Genomic DNA, 24,574 nt, shown 5'->3' with positions numbered 1-24,574 from the left:
ACATATTGACCTCATGCTTTGGCGTCTTCTTCTTCTCTGCCCCATCGCGCAGTCTCGTCGCCATCCTTCCATTCCTGCTCGACGTAGCCGAGCTGCTGCTTGACCTTTTCGACAGTCTCCTTGTCGCCGGTGTTTTTGCCGATATTGTCACTGAATGTCAAAGTTTGTCAGCTTTTGGCACTACGAGGATGATGATGACTCGCATTCATTCATGCATAGCTCTTTGGCACATATGGCACTCACCTAATCTTGACAGCCGGCCGACCAGCAGCTGAGCTGAGCTTGATGACAATGTTGAGCGGCACGGACTTGGTGCCCGTCTTGAGGTGCGTAAAGTCATTTGTCAAAAAGGTGCCGACACCGAAAGTAGGCTGGAAGCCGTACTTTTGCGAAATCTCGAGATACTCCAGGCAGCGGTCGATGTTGAGCGAGTCAGAGAATACGATAACCTTCTTCTCCTTGATGCCCTGTTCGTCATAGTAGTCGCGCAGCAGCTTGACGTACTCGGCAGGGTCGCCAGAGTCCTGGCGCACGCCCGCAAACATCTCGGCATACGTCTTGATGCTTCCGTCGGGCTTCCGGAAGGCCTCGGGGCCGAACCTGCCGCCGTCGACCGGGCGAATCGGCAGGCTAAACGCCTTGAGGAACTCCTTTGTGCCAAAGGTGTCTGTCAAGGCAATGGACAGGTCGGTGCCGAAGACGCTGACCCAGTGGCGCAGGGCTTCTTCGGTGGCCTTGGCGTAGTCGTTTGTGATGGCGGCGATTCCCATGAACCACTCGTGCGCGACGGTGCCGACGGGAGGGATGCCGAAGCGCATGGCCAGGTGCACGTTGCTCGTCCCCGTCAACTTGCCGGGGAAGCCCTTTGCGGCCGCCTCCTTGGATGCCTTGACTAACCCACGGAACACCAGCGCCTGCGTGTGATAGTCGCGGCGCCTGCGAGTGCCGAACTCGGACGTGGTGCATCCAGCTTCCAGCAGGCGCAGGCCCTTCTCAAAGGCCTTTTCCTCCTGTCCCTCGTAGTTCCAATCCGTGTCCATGAAGCGGAAGTAGGCCTCGGAGGTCAGCGCCAGTATGGGAATCTCATAGAGGATCGTTTCGGACCAGGTGCCCTTGATCTCCATGTGGACGTCGCCAACATCGGAGTCCGAGCCCGAGTCCTCCCCAACGGGCGTGAACGTTGTGAAGACCTGCTCTCGGGGTCGGAGGCGGAACTCCTTGAGGAATTCGAGGTAATCAGCTGACAGGTACTTGCAGTGCTCCTGCAGGAACCGGTACTCTTCGTCAGAGAGGGAGATGTTGCCGAGCTCTGTCAGAGAGGTTGCGCGTCAGCTAAGGTGTACAACCGGCGAATGACTCAAGCTAAGGCAGACGGCAGTGGGTTGCTAGCGATTGCGTCCAACAGAAGAAAGAGCATACTTCGGATTTGTTCCTCTAGCCACTTGAAGGCAGCGCGGGACAGCTTCTTGTCGGGGGTTCTGTTGGTAAAGGCATAGGTGACGGGCACGTCCTTGAAGAAGTTGAAGACGGCGCATTGCATCGTCAGCTTATACAGATCCGTGTCCAGGAAGGAGATGACGCCCTCCGGAAAGGGCGACGAGCTGTTAAAGTCCATGGCTGAAGATGAACGATTATATGTCAGAAGTAGGAATTGGTCGGGAGGGCAGAAAGAAGAGAAGAATGCGAAGACGAGGCGGGTTGGCTTGTTGTTGAGTATTAAGTAGTAGTATGAGCAATTGTTGAAAAAGGTTGTTTTGGGTTAAGTTTGGTCTTAAGTCTTGGTAGGTACATGTAGAAAGAGTCGTGGCGGGGGCTGAAGTGTCGAGAGTTTGTCGCTGATAAATTGCCGGGCCGAGTCAGTTCAGCAAAGCAGGCGAAGCATTATTATAAACGCAGGATGAGGAGCATCTGCTAACAAGATGCATACCTATAGGGCTGCTAAGTTGTCTCGGTTACCAAAGCAGAGTCTTGTTAAGTACATCGTAGGTATGGAGACTCTATCGACTCTATCGTCTGTGATCTCACTCTGGCAAATCTTTTGGTAGGACGAGACAATCACAAATGGCGTCACATCGAGGCAGCGTATATAAAGTGTACTGCTCTAGTAGGTAGGTACTCACCTATGGCAAGCTCGATTGAGAAACATACCTAATACCTACGGAGAGAGGGAGGAGACATCAGGGTATCAAATTCTCTCTGTGACAAGGACCCTGCGTGACGCTACAGTAGGTACCTAAGGTAAGTAGTAGTAGGTAGTAGGTAGTAGTAGAGCTGCAGCATCGCCAGGGCAGAGCAACGAACAGCTACTACTAGGTATGTATGTATATACCTGTCTCTGCACTTTTGCACTGTGATCAGGCAACCAGCAATCAGCTAACCTCTAGGTATCTCTTCAGTACATACATAGCTGTAAATTACAGTGAATTACAGTGACTTCTTGCGCCTGTCCTGCTTCCGAATTTTCCTGCTGCATTCGACCTCATTCTCGGCTCGACTAGCTTCACTTTTCTGCTGCTAGTAGGAAATCTGGTGGGCTGCATGATATCATGACGCGCCGCCGCCGCCGAATTCCGCTGTGCCGGCATCAGATAAGGGACAAACGATGTTCCGGCGCCCTCCAGCATCCGGCTACGAAATCCAATTCCGCCCCAGGCCGCTTATCAGCACGTGACGCAGAATCCTCCGCGGCAAGCCCAGGCAATGGCCGTCAGATCTCGTCACCCTCTCGGTTCGGAGCTCTCCAGGTTTGCAGAGCGTACAAAGTTGTGTGCCCAGCAGGCTGTTGCGAGACCCCATCAGCAGCATCTGCCGCGCCCTTGATCCCCTTGGCCGCAGTCTTTGTTTCGGGCCGCGGATTCCATGTAGGAGCACACCGGCTCAGCTGTGCCCACAAGCTGTAAGTCGATTTTCCTTGATCGCTTCGGCGCGACACAGACTGCCGTCCGCGAACCATCTCCTGAGCCAGCTGGGAGCGTCCACGAACAGGCTCCGGCAACGAAGCTGTCCGTGTTTGGAAAAATTCCTCGACAATATGGCAGCATTTGCCTGGGACAAAACCTAACCAAGATACAAGAAAAACGGTGGTCTTCTGAACTCTGCTAATCATAAGCCCGCGCCCCTCGATAGATCAGCATGAACAGTCAAAATCTCCACGGCCACGGTGGCGGCGCGCCCTACGATCGGGAGCGCGAAATGGACGAGCGGCATCGCGCCATACAGCAGCACGAAGAAATGGCTCGTCGCGACCAAGAACGAGAGAGAGAGCGCGAACGAGAACGAGACAGCGACCGCTACCCTCCAGCACCGCACCAGAGCAGCGCGGGCTCAATCCCAATCCACCAGCCGGTGGCCTCGCGGATCTCGGGCGCCATCCACAGCCCCGGAGGCCTGCTCGCAAACCACAATGGCAACGCGCCTCCCATTTCCCTCGGCGCCCCCCAGGGCCCCTTGGGTTCCTTCGGCGGACCTCTGCAGAGCGAGCACGCGCGACCGATCCAGCACGGCGGTCCCGGCGGTGCGAACGGCCAACACCAGATGTTTGCCTCGATCTCCCATACACAACCTCCCCCTAATGGATCGCAAGCTGCGCCCGGCGGCGGAATCTTTGGGGGGCCCCTACAGCCGCAGCACCCTCAAGAAGGCGGTAGGGCAGGCCAACAAAACGCCACGATGGTTGGCGTAGCCCCTGGCGGGCACCAGATGCCAGGCGGCATCACACAGGGCCAGCAGCCGATTCTGAATGTGAGTTTGGCACCCTTTTCTTTCTGGTTAGCGCGTGTTTCTGCTCTTCTTTTGAGGTGATTTCAAAGTGAGTTGTGAGGAGGCCAGGACCGTATGGGCAACTGGCCGCCAGCCGCCAATCTTCCGGCGACACAATTCAGATGTGATTCACCTCAGCCCCAAGCCTTACGCCTGCGGCTCTGCTCTGCCTCTCTCGCCCACTTGACTCTCTCTCTCTTTTTCCCTTTCCCTCCTCAACCTAACTTCTCTTCTTCTTTCCCTCCTCTTCATCTCCTTTCGCATCCACACAGCATGTTCTTTCCATATACACTTTGATTCCCACTGCATCCATAACCCCCTTGCAAAGCTATTCCCATTAAGCGCTCGAATTCTCCTGTCCAATCTCCTCTTTCATACCATCATTCCACAAATCAGCAATCTGGGAACATGAGCGCGAACGCAAACCCCGTTGAGGACATGGATGGTGTGCAGCAGTGCTCTGCGGTGGCCATCACCCTGCCCTCTGGTCGCCCTTTGGCAAGTGTCATAAATCCTGTTGCGCTCCAAACTCGAGCCTACTTGAATTTCCCAACTGGGGTGCGAGATGTAGTCACGGCGTTTGTCGGGGGTGGTGAACGCTTGATCCTGGCCTGCCGCGACGATACTAGGCTTTGGGGGTTCTACCACTACTTTCATGTGCCGTCAAATCCTTTTTGTTTGTTTGGTTCCATCTGCTGGCTGCTGGCTAACGAGCTTCATCTTTTAGGATGCCCTGACTTACCTTGACCAAGTCAAAGTGCAGTTTCACGACCAGCCTGACGTCTACAACCGCTTCCTTGACATCATGAAAGACTTCAAGAGTCAGGCGTACGTACAATATGAGCTCTTGGAAAATCACAGACACTGACATGCGTTCAGAATTGACACCCCAGGAGTCATCAACCGTGTCTCTGAACTGTTTGCGGGACACCCGAACCTGATCCAAGGGTTCAACACCTTCCTACCACCTGGATATCGGATAGAGTGCGGCGCTGGCAATGATCCGAATACCATCAGAGTCACCACTCCAATGGGAACTACCGTTCAGTCCATCGCTGGGCGAGGACCTCAGCCTGATGGCCATGGACTTGCCGTGGGTGGCCAGCCTCTGTTCCCCGAGCGAGGAGGCCAGTGGCAACAGAGGCCTCAGCACAGCATTGAGAGCCCGGAGGCTGCCTTCAGCACTCCTGTTCAGAATGGTGCGAACCTGTTCGTGCAAGCCGCGACCCAAGGCGGTGCGTTCGACGGCCCAGGAGGTCATCAGCAGCGGAACCCTCCTCAGATCCCAGGAAGCGGCGGCCCTCCCGGCGGACCGAATTCACGGAGCGGTCATACTCCCATGCCCGCCTCTGGCCCAGGTGCAGTCAATGGCGGTGCTGCGAACCCTGCCAACATGGAACGCCGTGGCCCAGTTGAATTCAACCACGCCATCAGCTACGTGAACAAGATCAAAGTAAGTCTTCATAAGTCACCGGCCTATCTGCGCGCGCATCGCTGACTGGAGCTTCCCGCAGAATCGCTTCCAAGATAAGCCGGAGATCTACAAACAGTTCCTCGAGATTCTCCAGACTTATCAGAGAGAGCAAAAGCCAATTCAAGACGTGTACGCTCAAGTGACTACTCTCTTCAACTCGGCACCTGATCTTTTGGAAGATTTCAAACAATTCCTGCCGGAGTCTGCCGGCCAAGCCAGGGCGCCTCCTGGTGGTCGTCAGGACGACGGTGCCGCCGCTGGCTCAAGCCACACCCCTCAGCCTGGGATGAGGGATGGGCAGAAGATGCCCCCCTTGGGAAGCTTCCCACCACCAGTCAGTGCGGCAAAGGACAACAAGAAGCGGCCACGCACCGATAAGCAGACTCCTACTCCCGGTGCTCCCCTTGCTGAACCCCCGAGCTCGGCACGTCTCCCTCCACAAAACATCAATGGCAGCAAGCGGCCGAAGCTTAGCCATGTGAGAGGCAGCGGAGATGGCGCCTCCATCGAACCCACCCTTACACCGGTCATGCCTGAGCCTTACCCTCCTCGCTCTCCTGCAACGTCGAACCAGGAGGAGATTGCCTTCTTTGAGCGGGTCAAGAAGTACCTCAGCAATCGGTCTTCGATGAACGAGTTTCTCAAGCTGTGCAATCTGTTCAGCCAGAACATCATTGACAAGAACACTCTTTACCACAAAGGTGCCCTCTTCATTGGCGCCAGCCCAGATTTGATGAGCTTTTGGAAGGCCTTTGTTGGTGTCGACTCTCAAGATGTGGTCATCGACAATAGGCCTGCGCCGCCGGTTGAGAAGGTCTCGTTGAGCAATTGCCGCGGATATGGCCCGAGCTATCGCCTTTTACCAAAGAGGGTAAGCAACAACACCACTCGAGGCACGACAACTTTAAGAATACCAGTCAGCTAACAGATAGGTTATTATAGGAGCGACTCAAGCCTTGCAGCGGCCGCGACGAGCTCTGCAATTCGGTTCTTAACGACGACTGGGCCTCGCACCCTACTTGGGCCAGTGAAGACTCTGGCTTTGTCGCTCACCGAAAGAATCAATTTGAAGAGGGTCTCCATCGTATTGAAGAGGAGCGCCATGACTACGACTTCAACATCGAAGCCAACCTCAAGTGCATCCAGCTTCTTGAGCCCATTGCGCAGCAGATGCTCGCAATGTCCCCAGCTGAAAGGGAGGCGTTCCATATGCCTTCGGCTCTTGCCGGCCAGAGCACCTCCATCTTCAAGCGCATTTGCAAGAAGATCTACGGAGAGCGTGGTATCGACGTTGTTAATGACATGTATACTCACCCTTTCGATGTCGTCCCCGTGCTTCTGGCCCGTATGAAGCAAAAGGACGAGGAATGGCGTTTCTCGCAGCGAGAGTGGGAAAAGGTGTGGCATGCGCAAACGCACAACATGCACCTCAAGAGCCTGGATCACATGGGCATCCTGGTCAAGTCAACCGACAAGAGGAACTTGACGGCGAAGCATCTGATTGATGTCATCAAGACAAAGCATGAGGAGCAACGCCGCGAGCGCATTCTCAAGGGTAAAGCCCCTCGGCACCAGTTTGTCTGGGACTTCAAAGACAAGGAGGTTGTGCTCGACCTTTTGCGCCTGATGATGCTCTACAGCATGCATAACGGCCAGCACAGCGGCCAGGAGAAGGAACGCATCTTGGATTTCTTTGAGACGTTTGTTCCTACCTTTTTCGACCTCCCCGAGGACGTGGTTCAGGAGAGGATTCCAAAGATGCAGCCTGACTCGGGCGAAGAGGAGATTGAGGACCAGACGCCAGCTGAGCTGACCAACGGCCGTAGTCGCCGCAATGGAAAGAAGGGCGATCTCCTTAGAGGGGTCCTCGACCCTGGCCGAAACGGTAGCAAACCACGGAATCAGAAGGAGGACAGCGCTGCTTCTGGAAGCAAGGAAACAACCCCCGAGGTCGGATCCGCCAACGAAGAGGAGATGCCGGATGCCAACGACGACACTGCCGTCCCTGAAGTGTCGAACGAGCGATGGATGCCCACCATCCCTAAGCCAGTCGTCGTCGGAGATGGCGATAACGGCCTCTTGGACGCCGATGGCGAGCTCAAGGCAGACGGCTTCTTCACTCGTCCGTGGTACAATTTCTTCTGCAATCAGACCATCTTTGTCTTCTTCAGCATCTTCCAGACGCTCTACTCCCGCCTGCTGGATATTAAAGACAGCAAGGAGGCCGTTGCGGCTGAGATTGAGCGTCTCAACAAGCCCAAGCCTGCCAGAGACCTTGGATTCACAGAGAACCACATGACCTTCTTCGACGCCAATGAGGAGCCTGCCAAGTTCTGGCCCAAGACTCTCGAGCTCATCGAGGACTACATTACCGGCGATGTCGACGAGAACCGTTACCAGGATGTCATGCGGCACTATTATCTGAAGAACGGCTGGAAGCTGTATACGATCCAAGATCTGCTCAAGACCCTTTGCCGCCTAGCGCTGACGTGCAAGAGCCTTGACGCGAAGGAGAAGACGCCGGATCTCATCCAGCAGTACCTCATCAACCGGGAGAGGGAGGAGACGAGCTATCAGACAGAGATCAGTGCCCGGAAATTCGCCGAGAAATGTGTCAAGGATGGCGACTTGTTTGTCATTTGCTGGGTAAGTTTGAGAAGCGCCTTGTACTACACTGCTCCTGTGCTTGTCAGCTAACACTTGATACTAGTTCCCTCAAAAAGCGGAAGCTACGGTTCGATGGCTCCAGCGAGACGAGACTACCTTCTACATGGACGAGATGCAGACGCGTGATAAATGGCAGTATTACATCTCTTCTTACGTCCGAGTAGAGCCTACAGAAGGGGTTCCTCGATCCAAGCTGCAGAAAGTTGTCCTCACTCGCAACTTGCCCTCCGGAGACTCCGAGTCGGACGAGGACGCCATCCCCAAGCCTGTGTCCTACAAGGAGGACCTCACGGTTAGCATCTGCCTTAAGAGTTCCAAGATGATCTGGGCCCCAGGTACTTCCGAGTACTTTATCTATGATCAGGCACCAAAGACCAAGGAACAGCGCGAACACCGCGAAAAGTTCATCAAGGCACTGAGCAACTACCGTGAACTCAAATTCTCTGAGAAGATGATCCACAACCCAGTGTGGGCCAAGGACATGAGCCCCGAGGAGGTTCAGGAACAGAACAAGAATTTCCGCAGGTGGATGGACGAAGGCATCCCTCCACCAGCTTCGAACGAGGACGTGGATATGGACTAGGAGGCATCAGAGGAATCGGTCCTCACTCTTGCTTTGTTTGAATGACGACGACAATCTCATTTCTTTTACCCGTCCTTTCATTTGTTCACCCTCTTTCTCTTTTGGAAAAAAGGAGATTGTGCGGGCATGTTGCGAGCGGAATTGGGTTGCGCCTTTGTGCCTTGTTTCATTGCTTCAGACTTGTTCACCCTTGGTCGCAGAGCTTCTTTGCCCTCCAACAAGAACACGAATACAAGAAGTATTCTCTGCATCTACGCTCGCACACACGAGAAAAAAGCACAGCAGGCGGCAGGTTGATGGTAAACGCACGCGAGACACGAGTACGCGAAGGGTTCGTCGAGAGCCCGGTGGAAGTGGATGTTTGTTTGATGAGGACTTGGGCTCTCTGCTGGGTAATTTCATTTTGCAGCGGACTTTTCTTTAAACTGTTGTTTCGTATTTTCCTCTCTCTTCCCATTCAGGTTGTTACGTATCATTGTCTTTTTTTCCAAGTACAGGTAGCTTCCCAGTAAGTACTAAGGTAGTAGTAGGTGGTGAAGGCTGAATTGATTATGAGAATTGTTTTCTAGATGGCGTCTTGATTTCAGTGCCTGCGAAGAGTATGATCACAAGAGACCATGTTTGTGCGATTCGGGTATTCATTTCATTTGTTTGCATTATTTAATCCCTATGTATATCCCAACTCCAGCCCAGCCAAGCCTTCACACAATGGTTGGCAGTATATGTTGTGGGAGGTCTAAATCTCTTCGCTCAATCAAGGCGCTTTTTTTTCTTTTACCCCTACCTCGCTTTCAGATTCCAAGGTACTCATATATTCGTAAAGCTTTATAATTTCGACGCCTCCAGTCCCGAGGCTGACTCGGATGCAGCCAGTCACTGCAGGTTCTCGATGACCAGGGCAGAGGCACCACCGCCACCGTTGCAGATACCAGCAACACCAATCTTGCCCTTCTTCTCCGCCAGGACGGAGGTCAGGGTGGACAGGATACGGGCGCCGGAAGCACCCAAGGGGTGGCCAATGGCGACTGAGCCGCCAAAGACGTTGACCTTCTCAGGGCTGAGGTTGAGGAGCTGCAGGTTGGCGAGGGCAACGACGGAGAAGGCCTCGTTGATCTCGTAGTAGTCGACGTCCTCGGGGGTCAGGCCGGCGTGCTTGATGGCCTTGGGGATGGCCAGAGCGGGGGCAATGGTGAATCGCTCGGGCTCACGCTCGGCGTCGCCCCAGCCGAGGATCTTGGCAATGGGCTTGAGTCCGAGCTCCTTGAGCTTGGCCTCGGAGACGAGAACAACGGCGGCGGCACCGTCGTTGAGGGGAGCGGCGTTGGGGGCAGTGACGGAGCCATCGGGCTTGAAGGCTGGGCGCATGGCCTTGAGCTTGGCCTCGTTGAGGTTCTTGACCTCGTCGTCGCGGTCAACGACGACGGGGGGCTTGCCTCGGGGGCCGGGAACCTCGACGGGCACAATCTCCTTGAAGAGGCCGGCCTCGGTGGCAGCCTGAGCCTTCTTGTAGGTGTTGATGGCGTACTCGTCCTGAGCCTCGCGGCTGATGTTGTGCTCCTCGGCACAGAGCTCGGCCTGGAGACCCATGTGCTCCTTCTTGAAGGTGTCGGTCAGACCGTCCTTGAGGACGCCGTCGACGAGGGACTGGTCGCCGTACTTGGCACCAGTGCGGAGGTTGGGCAGGTAGTGGGGGGTGTTGGACATGGATTCGGCACCGGCGGCGACCACGATGTCGTTGACGCCCAGCATGATGTTTTGGGCACCGAGGATGACGGCCTTCAGGGATGAAGCGCAGACCTTGTTGACGGTGGTGGTGATGACGTTCTTGGGGAGGCCGGCGGCGATGGCGGCCTGGCGGGCGGGAGCCTGGCCCAAGCTAAAGAGATGAAAGTATAAGTATTTGTCTGACTGGTTGATCGTGTAGGGGTTCGATTTCGCGTGTTGTCTTACTTGGCGGAGAGGACATTGCCGAAGAAGACCTCCTCGACGTCTTCGGGCTTGACGCCAGAGCGCTCAACAGCTCCTAGAGTGCTGTTAGCGATTGATTCGTAAGAATACGACGGCGGTGGTGGGAAGCAGGCGAACCTTTGATAGCGGCGGCACCAAGCTGCGTGGCACTCAGGCTGGAGAGGGAGCTGGATTCGAAGAGTTAGCAATCGGGCTGTAACGTGTTATGTTAACAAGGAGGGCAATTGCAATTCTTACCCCAAGAATGAACCCACGGGGGTTCTGGCAGCGGAGACAATGTAGACGGGAGGAAGACCAGACATTTTGGGGGAGGATTGGAGGGATTGAAGGACGGAAAGAGGCTGGAATTGGCGTGAATAGGGGAGGGGAGAAGAGACGGATGGATTGGGTATGAAGAGATGAAGGAGAGCAAAAAAGATGGAGAGCGCCACCAACGGGGTTTATATACTACTAGTGCAGCCCAACAGATCGAGCCGCGATTGAGTGATGACAGCCTGGAGGGGCGTACTCGGACAAGCACGTTTGGGATGACGACCAATAAATCACAAAGGGGGGGGGGCAAGGCTGGACTGATGATGGAGACGGTCGACAACAGGGATTCCAGGTTGTAGTTGTATTCAGGTACCGAGACAGCCAGTCAAAGTCAATGGGCGCAACGCTGGCATCGTCTTGACCAGCGGGAGATTGATAACGGTTGATGGTCCCTGATCAGTGAAGCCGAGAGGCGGCGTAGAGGGGCAGTTGCTCTGCTTAGTGGCCGTGCTTCGGCCTCTGGGAGGACCCCTCTATGGAGCCCTCTGGACAGGTACTCGTACCCGGTACCTGAGGCTTTCGGATATCCGTGTCCGGCAATAAGTTTGGTTACAAGTTGAGCCAGAAACGGTACCTATCATGAGCCATTGTATGTATTGTGTCCATTCCACAAAAAGACAACTGGGCCATCTTGAGCACCCTTGATGTTGCTGATGAATCTATCTGATTGATTGATTGATTAATTGATTGATTGCATCAATTTCAAGCTTGTCAAACCATCGAGACGGTACGGATACGAGCACACTGTTGTCTGTAGTGAACTCGAGATGCCATTGACGTGAGGTCGGTCCCACGCGATTACGCTAGTACTAAGATGCGAGCTGGGGGTCCTTCCCGTATCCGTATCCGTAAACGCGGCAGTCAAGAGTCTCAACCAACGTGCAGACGATTACTCAATCCTTCCGATTCAATTCCATGCTGGGTCATCGAGATGATGACAACTTGATATAGCTGATATACCTCAGGTACCATAAGGCTATAGATGCATGAGAGCCCAATTGGTGTCGGTATAGCCTGGTTGGAAGCAAGGTACATGTATCGTATATGGATTGACAACGGGAAACGAAGAGAAGTACAATACAAACAAGTCCCGAGTTGAGCCTTTGAGCTTTCCAGCTCATCTTCTTACCAACTTCACTCGCAGAAACCAAAGTCAACGACGGCCCACCTTTCATAACTACCTGTCTACTAGGTACTGTTCTTACTACTATCTTTTGTACCTACCTACCCACCACATAGCAGATACTACTAGGTACCTACTAGGAGGTAAGGTAGTAGTATGTCGAAAGTATCGTTACCTTGTGCCTGACGGCGAATATCAACGCTTAGATAAGCAACGATAAGCTTCAGCCTTGCATATCTCCACGTGACGCGTTCCTCCAAGCTAATGCCTGCAGCAAGAAAAAAGTCGGCAAGGGACCCGGTTTTAGCACAGGCAGGCGGTCGGTTTAGCCAAGAGCTGGTACTTCGTACATACGCGACTTGCGACGATACCCGTGTCTTGAGCCTCGAGCATCTTGAACCTCGTCGCCCGCCATTGACCTTGGCTTTTGGACCAGACCGACGGCAAAATGGATGACCTCTACGATGAGTAAGACTTTCCGCTGGTTCCAGAGCAAAGCAGAGCATAGCTGGCTGTGATCGAGCTGCTGACAAGCTTTCGCCATAGGTTCGGAAACTTCATTGGGGAAGAGGTTGAGTCTGAGGCAGCATCCGAGGCTGGAGATCAGGCGGGCGACTATGCGTACGACGACGAGCAGGAGGAGGCGCCCAGTGTCGCCGGACAGGAGCTCATGGAGCTCGATGGTAAGCATCTCACAGCCTGGCAGGGACACCGCGTCACAGATGGCTGATTGCGCACACCCTCCGAACAGATGGACCCTCCAACGCCGTCATCCTCCACGAAGACAAGCAGTATTATCCCACGGCCGAGCAGGTGTACGGCGCCGACGTCGAGACGCGAGTAGAAGAGGAAGATGCGCAGCCTCTGACGGAACCCATCATTGCGCCGGTCGAGCAGAAGAAGTTCAACGTCGAAGAGGCTGATCTGCCCCCCGTCTTCTTCGACCGCGAGTTCATGGCCGATCTGATGAACTTCCCCGACCAAACAAGGAACATTGCACTGGCAGGCCACCTGCATCACGGAAAGACGGCTTTCATGGACATGCTCGTGATGGAGACCCATGACATTGCGGACAGGCTGGACCGGAGAGTTGGAAAGAAGCGGGATGAGGCCCTGCGATACACTGACGTGCACACGCTGGAGCGGGAGCGAGGGCTGTCCATCAAGGCTGCGCCGATGAGCCTTGTCCTGCAGAGCACCAAGGGGAAGTCGCACCTCTTCCACATCATCGACACCCCCGGCCACGTCAACTTCGTGGACGAAGTGGCAGCGGCTTTCCGGCTGGTGGATGGCGTATGTCTGGTCGTGGACGTGGTCGAGGGTGTCCAGGTCAACACCGAGCAGATCATCAAGCACGCCGTCTTGGAGGACATTCCCCTGACACTCATCATCAACAAGATGGACCGTCTGATTCTGGAGCTGAAGCTGCCCCCCAAGGACGCCTACTTCAAGCTTAAGCACGTTGTGGAAGAAGTCAACACCGTCATCGCTAACACTGTGCCCACCAAGGCAGCTTCAAGGCGGCTCAGTCCCGAAAAAGGCAACGTCCTGTTCGCCTGCACGGACATGGGATGGTGTTTCACGCTGCCCTCATTCGCCAAGATGTATACTGATACCTATGGCGACATCAACCCAGACGACTTTGCCAAGCGGCTGTGGGGAGATGTCTACTACAACCCTAAGAGGCGGAACTTTACTCGCAAGCCGGCGGAAGAAAGATCTGCGAGATCCTTTGTCCATTTCGTCCTAGAACCCATCTACAAAATCTTCACACACTCAATCAGCGACAGTCCAGAACAGCTGAAGCTCGTTCTGGCTTCTCTCGGCATTGAGCTGAAGCCATCGCAGTACAAGGCCGACGCAAACGTCATCCTTAAGCTCGTATGCGAACAGTTCTTTGGTCCGTCAACGGGCTTCGTCGACATGGTCGTCAAGCACATTCCCTCGCCGTCAGAAGGCGCACACCGGTTGTTGGAGCGATACTACACCGGCCCCTTGGATACAAAGGTTGCAGAGTCGATGAGGACATGCAATCAGGACGATCCTTTGGTGGTCCACGTCACAAAGCTCTTCAATACCTCGGACGCCAAGAGCTTCTACTCCTTTGGTCGTGTTCTGAGCGGCACAGCTCGGCCTGGTGCTGCCGTGAGAGTCCTTGGCGAGGGCTATTCTCTTGACGACGAAGAAGACATGACAATGGCGTCCATCGGCGAGGTTTTTATCGCAGAGTCTCGGTACAACGTTCCCACAGACGGCGTCCCTGCAGGTAACATGGTGCTCTTGGGAGGAATAGACAACTCCATTGTCAAATCTGCAACAATAGTACCTCCCAAGCTAGAGGATGATGAGGATGCTTTCATCTTCAAGCCCGTGACTCACTTTACCGAGTCTGTCCTCAAAGTAGCCGTCGAGCCCGTCAATCCTTCCGAGCTGCCCAAGATGCTCGACGGACTCCGCAAAGTTCAAAAGTCATATCCCCTGATCAGCACCAAAGTCGAAGAGTCTGGAGAGCACATCATCTTGGGGACCGGAGAGCTCTACATGGACTGCGTATTGCATGACTTGCGGCGCCTATATGCCGACATGGACATCAAGGTCTCAGATCCAGTCACAAGATTCTGCGAGACGGTGGTGGAGACGTCGGCGACAAAGTGCTACGCCATCACGCCGAACAAGAAGAACAAGATCACCATGGTGGCAGAGCAGCTGGAGAAGGGCATTTCCACAGACATTGAGACGGGCGCTGTCAGGATACGTGATCCTGTACGGAAAACGGCCAAGTTCTTTGAGGAGAAGCACGGCTGGGACAAGTTGGCGGCCAGAAGCATCTGGGCTTTTGGTCCTGACGAGATGGGACCAAATATTCTTCAAGATGACACCCTGCCTACGGAGGTAAGCCGACTCGGGTTGATTGTGCTGCTTGATTGTGAACAATTCGCTAATGGTCTTCTTTTTGCCGTATCAGGTCGACAAGAAACTGCTGAGTACTGTCAAGGAATCCATCAGACAGGGCTTCAGTTGGGCTACCCGTGAAGGCCCCCTCTGCGAAGAGCGTACGTTCCAATAGCCCGTTTGCCTCTTTCCCAACCTTATAATTCCCAACCTTATGCCGTTGGTGTCGTGACAACTTGCTGACAAGAGTTATAGCTATCCGTAATACCAAGTTCAAGGTCACAGACGTAGTCTTGGCCAACGAGGCCATTTTCCGCGGTGGTGGCCAAATCATCCCTACCTCTCGCCGAGCATGCTACTCATCCTTCCTCATGGCCTCTCCGCGCCTCATGGAGCCCGTCTACGCGGTATCCGTCACGGGACCGGAAGACTCCTACATGGAAGTCTACAACGTGCTCGCCCGACGCCGAGGCCACGTCCTCTCCGACGGCCCCGTTGCCGGCACGCCCCTATACCGCGTCAACGGCCTGATCCCCGTCATCGACAGCTTTGGCTTCGAGACGGACCTGCGCATCAAGACGCAGGGCGGCTCAATGGTCAGCCTAGTCTTTGACAGCTGGAACATCGTGCCCGGCGATCCGCTCGACAGAGACCAGGTAACGAGGCCGCTGCAGCCCGCCTCAGCGCAGGCCACGGCTCGAGACTTTGTGCTCAAGACGAGGCGCCGCAAGGGCCTCAGCGAGGACGTCAGCGTCAAGACGTTCCTGGAGCCTGAGTTTTACCAAAGCCTGATGGAGAGTGGTATGCTCGGTGATGTATAAATCTTCTATGGGCTAGGTAGATGGTGTTGAGACGATGAACATATAAGCGAGAGCTATATTGGTATGGTATCATGCCGCTGAACCCGCGATTCAACGTTATAGAAAAAGCACGTCGAAACAGTTGAAGAAAGAGGCTCCATTGCAAATGCAAGCCATTAAGAAGGGCACAGAAGAGCGGCATTTAGAATGTCATGTATATATAATGGCCCAGCGCAGACGTTGGAGGTCCAGCTTAATAAGAGACGAGTAAGAACCATCAAGCCACCAGACCTTCGCATATCACAACAACTCATCACGTAGCTAGAGTCTGTTCATGATTGGTGGAACAATGGCGTGTTGTGTACCTAGTTGGACGGTTTGCCTTTTCAAGGATAACCCATGCCATCCCTGGCTCTTCTTCATTGCTATCGTCCCCGGTGCAAGGGGTAGAGAGCTCTGGGGAACATGGGCCTGAGTCTAAATTGGTTGCATTGCCTTGTTTCTGTTTTGATTGATTCGCAGTACCACAGGTGCGCTTAAGCAGCAATAGTGGCGATGACCATGGAGAGCTTTCGTGGGATCTATCATATGTGCTATGGCTTCTTGAGAGGTGGTCCATGTAAGAGGTGGCGAGATTGGCGGCATTCATCAGACGGATAGGTAGGAGGAGATGTCCCTTCTTCCTCGTCATGGCTGATGATTTGGACTGAGCATGTGTGCAGTCAGTGTAGATGGTCCCGGGCGTGGGGAGTCACATCTGCAACCGGCCTGATCATGTTACTCACATGAGCAACCACATTGTCATGTTACAGATATACTCTATAGGTGGTCCCTCAAATGCTTCTCTATTTATCTGTGTCTTCTATTACCCATGAAATGCTCTTGTACATATTACTGTAGATAGCATCTCGTAAGATAGATAAATAACTTATACAATTAGAGTCAGGTAGTAATATGACTTGACAGTGTTGGTCTGCCGCCAAAGGTGCGCGACATGATTCAAGAACTTGACAAGTCAGGCCGGTCCTCTAACAGGGGCTCACCCTCACCGCCTGTACACACAAGGAACCCGCCATTCCTGTTTCTGCCGCGATGACTTTCGTCTTTGCTAACTCGAGTCGACGTGGTGTCTCTCGAAAAGCGTATGATGTAATACCTTGTGAGGAATAGCTTCGTAAACCTAGCAATGGTTCGTTCAGGATACAGCAAAAGGTGCTGACGTGTGGATATCTCGTACCGCGGGGATGAGATACTCGTTCTGCCGGCATGCCATCGTAGATTTAGCCATACTGATAGAGGCCATCACAGAGGCAATTGGAGTCTCGATGCGTCAAGTCACGGCGGGATTGCACATGTGGAATGACCGGAAATCCTTCAGATCTCGGGATATGTGCTTTGTAGATTTATACGCCTTGACCAAAGCTTTCTTCAACCGACAGATTCAATGGCCTGTCAGACTTCGACCACGGCTGAAGGAACACACAAACGGCCAAACAACAAAGTGTGGCTCTCGCCAATCCGAAAGAAACGATACCCGAGCGCCTGACCATGCTCTACTGACCTCACACCAGGCGACAGAAAGCACGAAGTTGACACACATAGGAGAACCACCCTTCTGAACAAGTACCCAGAAAGTTTTGTTTGGATTCGGCTAGCTTGCGCAGTTATCAGTGTTTGCCCCTAGTCGTCCTTCGCGGGGGTTGATATTCAAGGTCGACGAATATGACGATGCTACCCAACATGGCACATAACGATGCGCACGATACCAGGATAGCGGAAGCAGCACTCCTTTATGCGGCTCCTCCATGTGATCTTGGTGGCGACATGCGTGGCCTCCTAATGACGCCGGAGCTTCCTTCATCGAGTGTCTTGGGCACTAGCCATGTAGCTCCCTGAGACCATTGGCGCGAATGGTTTGACATCATGCGCTGAGGAAGCGAGGAATGGCCTTGCCTGCTGGCGATTGAGATGGCATCACATACATTTGATTTTGGATGATGGATAGGCTGGTGCCAGCAGACAAGCCTTTAGCCCTGCGTAGCACACTGTCGTCTTGGTTGTGAGAGTTTTGTCGTTTCGATTCTGAGAGCAACTCAGTTCTCTATACAAGACTCCAGCATCTTGTCCAGAACACTCCGCAGCGAGTCATTTTCCAGAGCGGCTGCGACACGCTCCTTGTCGCTGAGCTGTTTGTTCACTTGATCATCCTGGCTATGACTGTTCTCCTTGCAAATGACTTCCACGCGGTAATTTGGAGGCAGCACCTGCTCGAGCCGGACTCTCACGCCAAGTCCGAGCACGGTAGCGAGAGAGCAGTGGGTGACGGTAGGGGTAAGTTCGACAGTGACATGAACGATGGTATTCGGACTTGGCACTCCAAGGGCCGGGGAGGGAGTGATGTGAATGTCGGGGAGGTTGACGACGGACAGTTGGCCCAACGAGACGGGATGTTCCGGATCAGTTATGTTAGAAATGAGATCTAGGTATGAGCGTTAGCCTTACCATCCTCTGCCAGCAATAGTGTGTGACGTTGAAGGGGGGGGTGAAAAAAAAATGGGCAGTAGAGTAGTCGTAGGGCGACTCGAGATGAAGTTGTTTGAGGGTGAAATGGATGAGAGTTGCGCTTCATTCAATCAGCGCAGAGGCTATGGTCGTTACTAGCTCGTTACTGAAGCCAGCAACGGAGGTTGATAGAGCTTGCAGTTTCCCCCAGCCATTGACGGGGTCATGATATTGACGAAACGGGATTGGACATGTCGGGGAGGAGGAGCAGCATCAGTCCTCACTTCAAATCGCCAAGCAGAGCTGGGTCAAAGATGGTGCAGAAAGCACGCACGGATGAAGAGGGATGCCATTTCGGCAGAATACGATTCAAGTATATGAAAAGCAGACAGGGCAGACAGGGCAGGTAGAGCTTGGTAGGGGGTATCAATCATACCGTAGATCTCTTGCTCGTCGATGGGCTCGGCCGATAGACGGTCCTCGTCGGCAGCTCCTGAGCCGGCACCGAGGCGGGACCAGGGCACTGCCGCCGCTGTGTCATCCTGATACCGGATATCATCGTCTTGTAAGAAGGGCCGAGACAGGTAGGAGGGCTTGGCGAAGATCAGGTCCGAGTATCTACAGTCAGGCCCATTGCGCGGGGCGGACCGCTTCTGCCGGGTTGGGAGCTGCGAGGCGCTCAGAATGGTTGGGTTGGCATTGTCGAGGGCGGCAGCAGCCATTGCGTCTGTGGACGAGTAGATAGAGATAGCTTGATGAAGGAGGGTTTGATGCTGTTGGCGGATGTGCTAGAACCGAGGACACGGAGTAGTTCGAAGCCCCAATGACGGCTGTGTGGCGGTCGTTGAAAACTAGTGAAACCGGTGAGGAAATATCTCGGAGTCTGGACGCGGGGGCGATCGACGGGTCAGGGAGTTGATGCAGGCTATTCCAGGTAGTAATTGCACGAGACGAGGGGTGTGGTTCGTGGGGATAGAGAGGAGTTTGGTCTAGGTATGATGGAGACAATCGAGAGGTGTCCAAGCTCCTCAAGGGCTTGCGTCGTATTAGTAATGGATGGGGCGTCTGTTTTTCCCCTGTGATGGAAGTGACACGGAGGCGAACTGTGCTGCACTGTGTGATGCTTGACGCTGCGCAGGTGGACTACAGGTACCTAGGAGTACACCTACATGTACCTGTCATCCGCAGTTTGTTCGGAGCAGTGACAGCGGATCAAGAGATCCGTATAGCACCAGGAGCATCATTTTGTGATATACTACTACATAGCATGATATGATATCACAAGTTTCGCCCAGGATCTGGCCGTGGCAAACCCAGAAGCAACCGTCGTTTGCAACTCGCTTCGTCGCTTTGTTCTAGCGAGATGTGACTGTTCGCTACCTCAGTAGGTAAGGTAGGTAACCTTACAGGGGGTCGCAGCGCTGAGTGCTAGGTAGGTACAGTAGGTAAGGTACGAGACCTGAGGCACCTCAGGCGGTATGTACAGTGCTCGTACCCGACCTTAGCTGATTGTGGGCTAACGCTGATGAAGGCACTTGCAGCAAAGCCCCTGCAAATGCCACCGATGGTCGCAAAAATACAGTGCTTAAAAGGAACACGATCATTGGAAGATGGATGACCTCACCAAGAATCGAAAGATTGACGGGTCGCCATTGATTGTTGGTCAGGACCAACAGCTGCATATCTCATGCGGGCTGAGTCGGCACGAGCATCCTGTATTATTATTATTATTATTATTATTCTAATCACCTCTGTAATTCCGAGTGAGCCATCGCCTGCAGAGATACCATTCACGTTATTACAAGTACCTACTTACACGTATTAACAACCCAGCTGCAATCCTCGTGGCTCTCGGGGTTAGCGATGTGCAAAACCCGAGCCGCCGCTCGTGGCTCCAGGAGTCTTGGTAATAGCCCGAGCTTTCAAGTTGCAGCTTTGTAGTTACAGCCCTGTTGGCTCTACCCCGTCGCTTTTAGGAGCTCCCTTGAAGTCTTTCGTGTGCGCGCGCTCGAAATTGTCCTGCTACTAAACCGGAGCCACGCCAGGCTAAACGTCCTCCCTGCAGAAGCGCGCTTGACGCTGATCTACTGCAGGGGATCTTTGTCGTGGGTACATGAGGCCATCTGCATCCATTCCCACGCTTTCATGGTCGAGCCCCAGCTGGGTCAAATACCAGCTTGAATGTTACTTTTTGTTCGGCATAGGTATTGACATGATGGAAGCTCTGGGGAAAGTTGGTCGTATATAGAGCAGCTTGGGTCTTCCCACAATGGCTACTACAACGATCGATGCCTAAGATAGGCAACTCTACATCACCTTGAGGCAAGGCCACCGGCCCGTTCTATCATCAATGGCATCGCGCGCAAACAAGGAACCCTTGAGAACGTGTCCAATGCGACGAAACGGTCAGGGTTTGAAGGGGGTAAAGGAAACAGCCACGCGGCTGTTCAACTATCCGGCACTCCGGCTGGCGCCATGCTTCGTCCCTCGACAAATCCATTCGAGTCGTTCGTTGATGCCACGAAAAGACAAGTTCCAATCCCGTCACCGAGCCTCATGTTTCCATACCTACCTATTCGCCTTGTTAGTCCCGCTCCTCTTCCCCTCCCCCGGCTTGCGTGGTTGCGTGCCCTTGCTACTTGTACGCCCCCTCCCGCGTTTGTGAGTTCATCGAACCCCCACCCCCTCCCTCTTTCTTGCAATGCCGCTTCTGTCCATGATGGCTGGAATAACATACTCACTACCAGTACTACCTGGATAACAAAATCTAAGATCCGAGGAGAGCCATGGGGGGAAGTCAAGGAGCCGCTCGCTGACGCAGATTGAGGCGAGTCAGAAGAGAGAGCGAGGCGCGGTTACGGCTGATTTGCACGACATGACAATTACACAGAACATGCTGTTTCGTTCTTCTGTTGCGAGAGCCTCGAGTCAAACCCGTTGCCACATTCGTCCATGCCTCGGCACACAGTGGAGAGTGTTAGGAGTTGCTAAGTTTGCTACTAGGTCAAGCCGCCTGTTAAACTTTGGTGTTTCTAGAAGCCCTGCTCACGCTAGAAGGGCTGCTCAACTCGACTTTCCGTCCAAAGGCGCCCTCGTACGAGTAATACCCCAGTCTAGACATTACTATGTATGTAAGTTCTCCAATTGACGGCTAGTAGTAATACTATAATGATAATCATACTACTACTATAAGCAGCACCAGCATGCCAAAGGGCCATCAGGTCGACTCAAAGAACGGTTGTGGCGCTGGCAAAACTCCATTTTTATCACGAGATATGGATTGCGGGACGTTGAGCCAAGTTGCATTGCAGGCCTCAGGTATGGAGCAGCCCAATGCCGTGCAGCAACGGGGCCTCGCTCATCATGGAGGCATCCCACAAGTGCCGAGCATTTAGCAAAATGTCTAGGCCTGGCCAGCACGGCGCTCTCCGGACCTGATCGGCGTTGGCAACCGGGGGGAGCGATGGAGCAACTCTTCTGACCCAACACAGTATGACATCTTCAGCAACACGCAACACGCAACCCGCCAGAAAGTATGGCGATCCAAAGGACCGAATACTGTCGTGCGCACGCAGGCATCTCTTCGAGCACCGTACCCATATTAATAATGACTGATGGATGATACCTATGAATGGGTCCGAGATTCCTGGCAAATGGCACACAGAAGCAGCCCGGCTAGCCTGCTAATTGGGCAGATCAGTACAGCGAGATTGGCAGATAGTCGAGGCTTGAGCATCCACGCATCGTCATTGGCGGTGGTGCCACAGAGGAAAGTTTGGCTCGAGATGAAGATCAGATGGGGATTTTCCAGGCACGCCGCTGGCTGGTGTGCTACATGCTTTACTTCCACAGTGCAAGTGTGTTCTCTTGCAAGTGTCTATATACACTGAGGGCATCTCTATATCGCAAATCCAGTCATTGATAGTCGTTTATCAACAGTAGGTATCAAGGTATTCTTCCCATGAGTCGACTGTGCTTTGTATGTGCGATGCGCTGCTATTACTTCCTCGAGTGAGCACGCGCATCACGAAGGAACAAAACCTCCACAAATTGCACCAGCCATCAATCCCTGCAGCCGACTTGCCTGAAATACTACATACGATGTACGAGTACTCCATACCTACTTGCAGTATCGTATGCGTATCCGACGCGCGGCGATGGTCAGTTCCTCTGCAAGCCTTTCCCCACCGCATGTCGCCGACGCATTCACACGAACTCCATAGGCTCCGTCCGTGCTGCTACGCTGTATCGGCGCTTGAAGGACGAGCCCTGGAGATTTTCCGAGAGATCAATCCCGTTCTGGCATCAAGACTGGGCATGAGGTAGATTGGACTGGAGCAAGAGTTCCGTTTTGTCTAAGCGAGCTGAACAAGATGCGAAAACATAGAGGAAACAGGAGCTCCTCGTTCAGTGGGGTGCTCAGCCCCAAGGATGGAGGGCTGTTGCACCTCGTGTGTCACGCAGCCCGCGGTCTCTTTTTCTGACGAGATGGTTGCCGGAACTTTCCGTCGTTTGAGCTTGGCAGAGTCATTCCATCAGCCTGTCGGACTCTGCCGACAGACGAGACATACGAGATGCTTCCTGGAGTCGCGAATCCTTTCCATTCATAACAAAGAACAACTATTACTTCCCCAGACTTGGACACTGATGCTGTTAATATTGTGAACATTGTAGCAGATTTCAGTATCGTCGATCCGATGACTGAATTGATCTTTGCTGGCAACTCCATCCAAGTCGTAATAGCGTCTACATCAGCATCATCTCGACTACATACCTATGTATGTACCAGAGCGTGCGGGGATGGCTGGCTGGGTTGGCTGGCTACATACCTCGGCCAGCGTCCTGGTCACCGCTAAAACCCACGATGCCGGTGCGCGCCGCAGCGGCCGTCGGGCACTCAAGAAAAGGGACAGACAGAACAGACACCTCGACAAGGGGAACCGGGGGGAGCTATTCTGCAGATCCAAGCGCGGCGGGGAAGCAGTCGGTTGCCTGGGCCTGGCTAAAGTGAACTTGTAGCGATCATGGATGTATCATGGATGCCAGTCAGAAAATGCTTGTTGATGATATGAGTGGCCTTGTCTGCGTCCAGGTATCCGCACGTCAATGAGGGGCCACGCAAGCAGACACGGGGGGGGCCACAGAGGCCATCTTCCTCAAATCGCAGAGCAGCAAAAGGAGCTGCAGAGGCAGGGAGCCTTGGACAATTCCCTGTCTGCGCCGACGAACGGCCAATCACGCAACCTTGTCCGCTGCAGACAGGCACCTCTTGCATAAACCTGATAGAGAAACAGAAGAGCTTGGAAAGGAAAGCTGGTGCCACTAAAAGGGAGCCGGATGCTCCCATGGATGTGCGTGCTCCTGCAAGGTTCGATGAAGAGTTTCCTGCGATACCTCAAACCTGAATTGCCCGCCTACGACATACCTACAGTACATCACAGACCCTGACGGGTCCTCATATCCTTGTTGAGGGCTTTACATAGGTATACCTGCAGGAAACGCGAAAGCCTGCTCTAGGTAGTACATACATAGATACGATATCATACGGACAGGGCAAAATCCATAGCGTTACAAGCACGTGTACATAGTATGGTAAATGGAGTCTACTCCTGACCAGCCCTACCATCTTCAAGGGATTTGCATCCTTGCTGCATACGTAATATCACACATGCATGTAGAATACCACTGCTTCTGTACGCCGTGTAGCATCAGAGATAAAACCAGCCAATTTGATTGGGCTACCTGGATTGTCCGGGTAATAACCTGCCTGTAACACGTAGACGACGAATACGCCTCCTGTGCGTTCGTCTTTGTATTACATGGATCCAGTATGTATGTCTCTCTCACTCCTTTCTTGCCTGTGTCTGCCCTGTGAGATGTGATTAGAATCTGGATATGTATGTAAATTTGTTATGAGTAGGTGCACAGGTAGTGCTTGTACCTACCTTAGTTCACCGTCACTGCCTTACCTACCTAGTAGATACAGTAATACTGCTTTGGCTTTAGGTTGGAGCAAGCCAAGTGAGAAGTGGTTTGGGCCTGCATCTGGGCTTTTTAGATGCTCATTCATGCTGTGAGATGTTTCTGATACCTGCACCAGTGTAGTAGGTATACCTAGGTACCTACCTGTTATCTTAGTAAGGTAGGTGAGTCTGAGCGACGTTTACAGATCTTGTTTGAACAACCTAGTCAATCTCGCCTGTAGAGAATGGAAGCGACAGAATGCTTATTACCACGGATGTTAATACCTAGCGTTATGCCACTGAGTCAATGAAGGTCAAAGCCGTTCTTCTATTCGCGTTGGATGAAGTGAAGATGGAATCGAATTCCACGTGTTGGAGGGGTTGAACCAAAGCCCTCTGGTTGATGGCAGGAACGCCGCGCGAGCTACTGACTAACTTCGTCTCCTTCACTTGGAACTACCTTACATGTATCTTTCCTATCCTCCAAGCCCGCAGTCGCAATTGCAAAGTGCGAGCTTCCAGCCATAAACG

The 24,574-nt window shown here is 53.4% G+C and overlaps 5 protein-coding genes across 5 annotated transcripts; 2 read left to right on the top strand and 3 right to left on the bottom strand.

The window, feature by feature from the left end:
• Positions 1-11: 11 nt before the first annotated feature.
• Positions 12-1,710, bottom strand: TRIREDRAFT_122641 (uncharacterized protein; the record flags this gene model as incomplete). Its single annotated transcript, XM_006966677.1, has 3 exons — positions 1,420-1,710; positions 244-1,309; positions 12-150 (listed from the first exon to the last, which is right to left on the bottom strand). Exons 1-3 carry the CDS (start codon positions 1,613-1,615, stop codon positions 12-14), a joined length of 1,401 nt encoding a protein of 466 aa, XP_006966739.1. The 5' UTR covers positions 1,616-1,710.
• Positions 1,711-2,772: 1,062 nt separating this feature from the next.
• TRIREDRAFT_79441 (uncharacterized protein) lies at positions 2,773-8,483 on the top strand (the record flags this gene model as incomplete). Its single annotated transcript, XM_006966782.1, has 7 exons — positions 2,773-2,896; positions 3,127-3,741; positions 4,487-4,587; positions 4,639-5,212; positions 5,274-6,104; positions 6,176-7,879; positions 7,944-8,483. The coding sequence occupies exons 2-7, from the start codon at positions 3,133-3,135 to the stop codon at positions 8,481-8,483; spliced, it is 4,359 nt and encodes a 1,452-aa protein (XP_006966844.1). The 5' UTR covers positions 2,773-2,896; positions 3,127-3,132.
• Positions 8,484-9,356: 873 nt separating this feature from the next.
• TRIREDRAFT_79439 (uncharacterized protein) lies at positions 9,357-10,820 on the bottom strand (the record flags this gene model as incomplete). Its single annotated transcript, XM_006966676.1, has 4 exons — positions 10,689-10,820; positions 10,569-10,618; positions 10,434-10,506; positions 9,357-10,359 (listed from the first exon to the last, which is right to left on the bottom strand). Exons 1-4 carry the CDS (start codon positions 10,751-10,753, stop codon positions 9,357-9,359), a joined length of 1,191 nt encoding a protein of 396 aa, XP_006966738.1. The 5' UTR covers positions 10,754-10,820.
• Positions 10,821-12,288: 1,468 nt separating this feature from the next.
• Positions 12,289-15,599, top strand: TRIREDRAFT_22713 (uncharacterized protein; the record flags this gene model as incomplete). Its single annotated transcript, XM_006966645.1, has 5 exons — positions 12,289-12,354; positions 12,433-12,569; positions 12,638-14,778; positions 14,852-14,939; positions 15,034-15,599. Exons 1-5 carry the CDS (start codon positions 12,335-12,337, stop codon positions 15,597-15,599), a joined length of 2,952 nt encoding a protein of 983 aa, XP_006966707.1. The 5' UTR covers positions 12,289-12,334.
• Positions 15,600-17,671: 2,072 nt separating this feature from the next.
• On the bottom strand, positions 17,672-18,802 carry TRIREDRAFT_22712 (uncharacterized protein; the record flags this gene model as incomplete). Its single annotated transcript, XM_006966644.1, has 3 exons — positions 17,672-18,057; positions 18,517-18,541; positions 18,605-18,802. The coding sequence occupies 3 exons, from the start codon at positions 18,800-18,802 to the stop codon at positions 17,672-17,674; spliced, it is 609 nt and encodes a 202-aa protein (XP_006966706.1).
• Positions 18,803-24,574: the final 5,772 nt, after the last annotated feature.

This window comes from Trichoderma reesei (assembly GCF_000167675.1).
Source record: "Trichoderma reesei QM6a unplaced genomic scaffold TRIREscaffold_14, whole genome shotgun sequence".
In the NCBI taxonomy this organism is placed as follows: domain Eukaryota; kingdom Fungi; phylum Ascomycota; class Sordariomycetes; order Hypocreales; family Hypocreaceae; genus Trichoderma; species Trichoderma reesei.
Note: the sequence above shows the minus strand (reverse complement) of the source record. Positions and strands in the feature narration are given on the sequence as shown.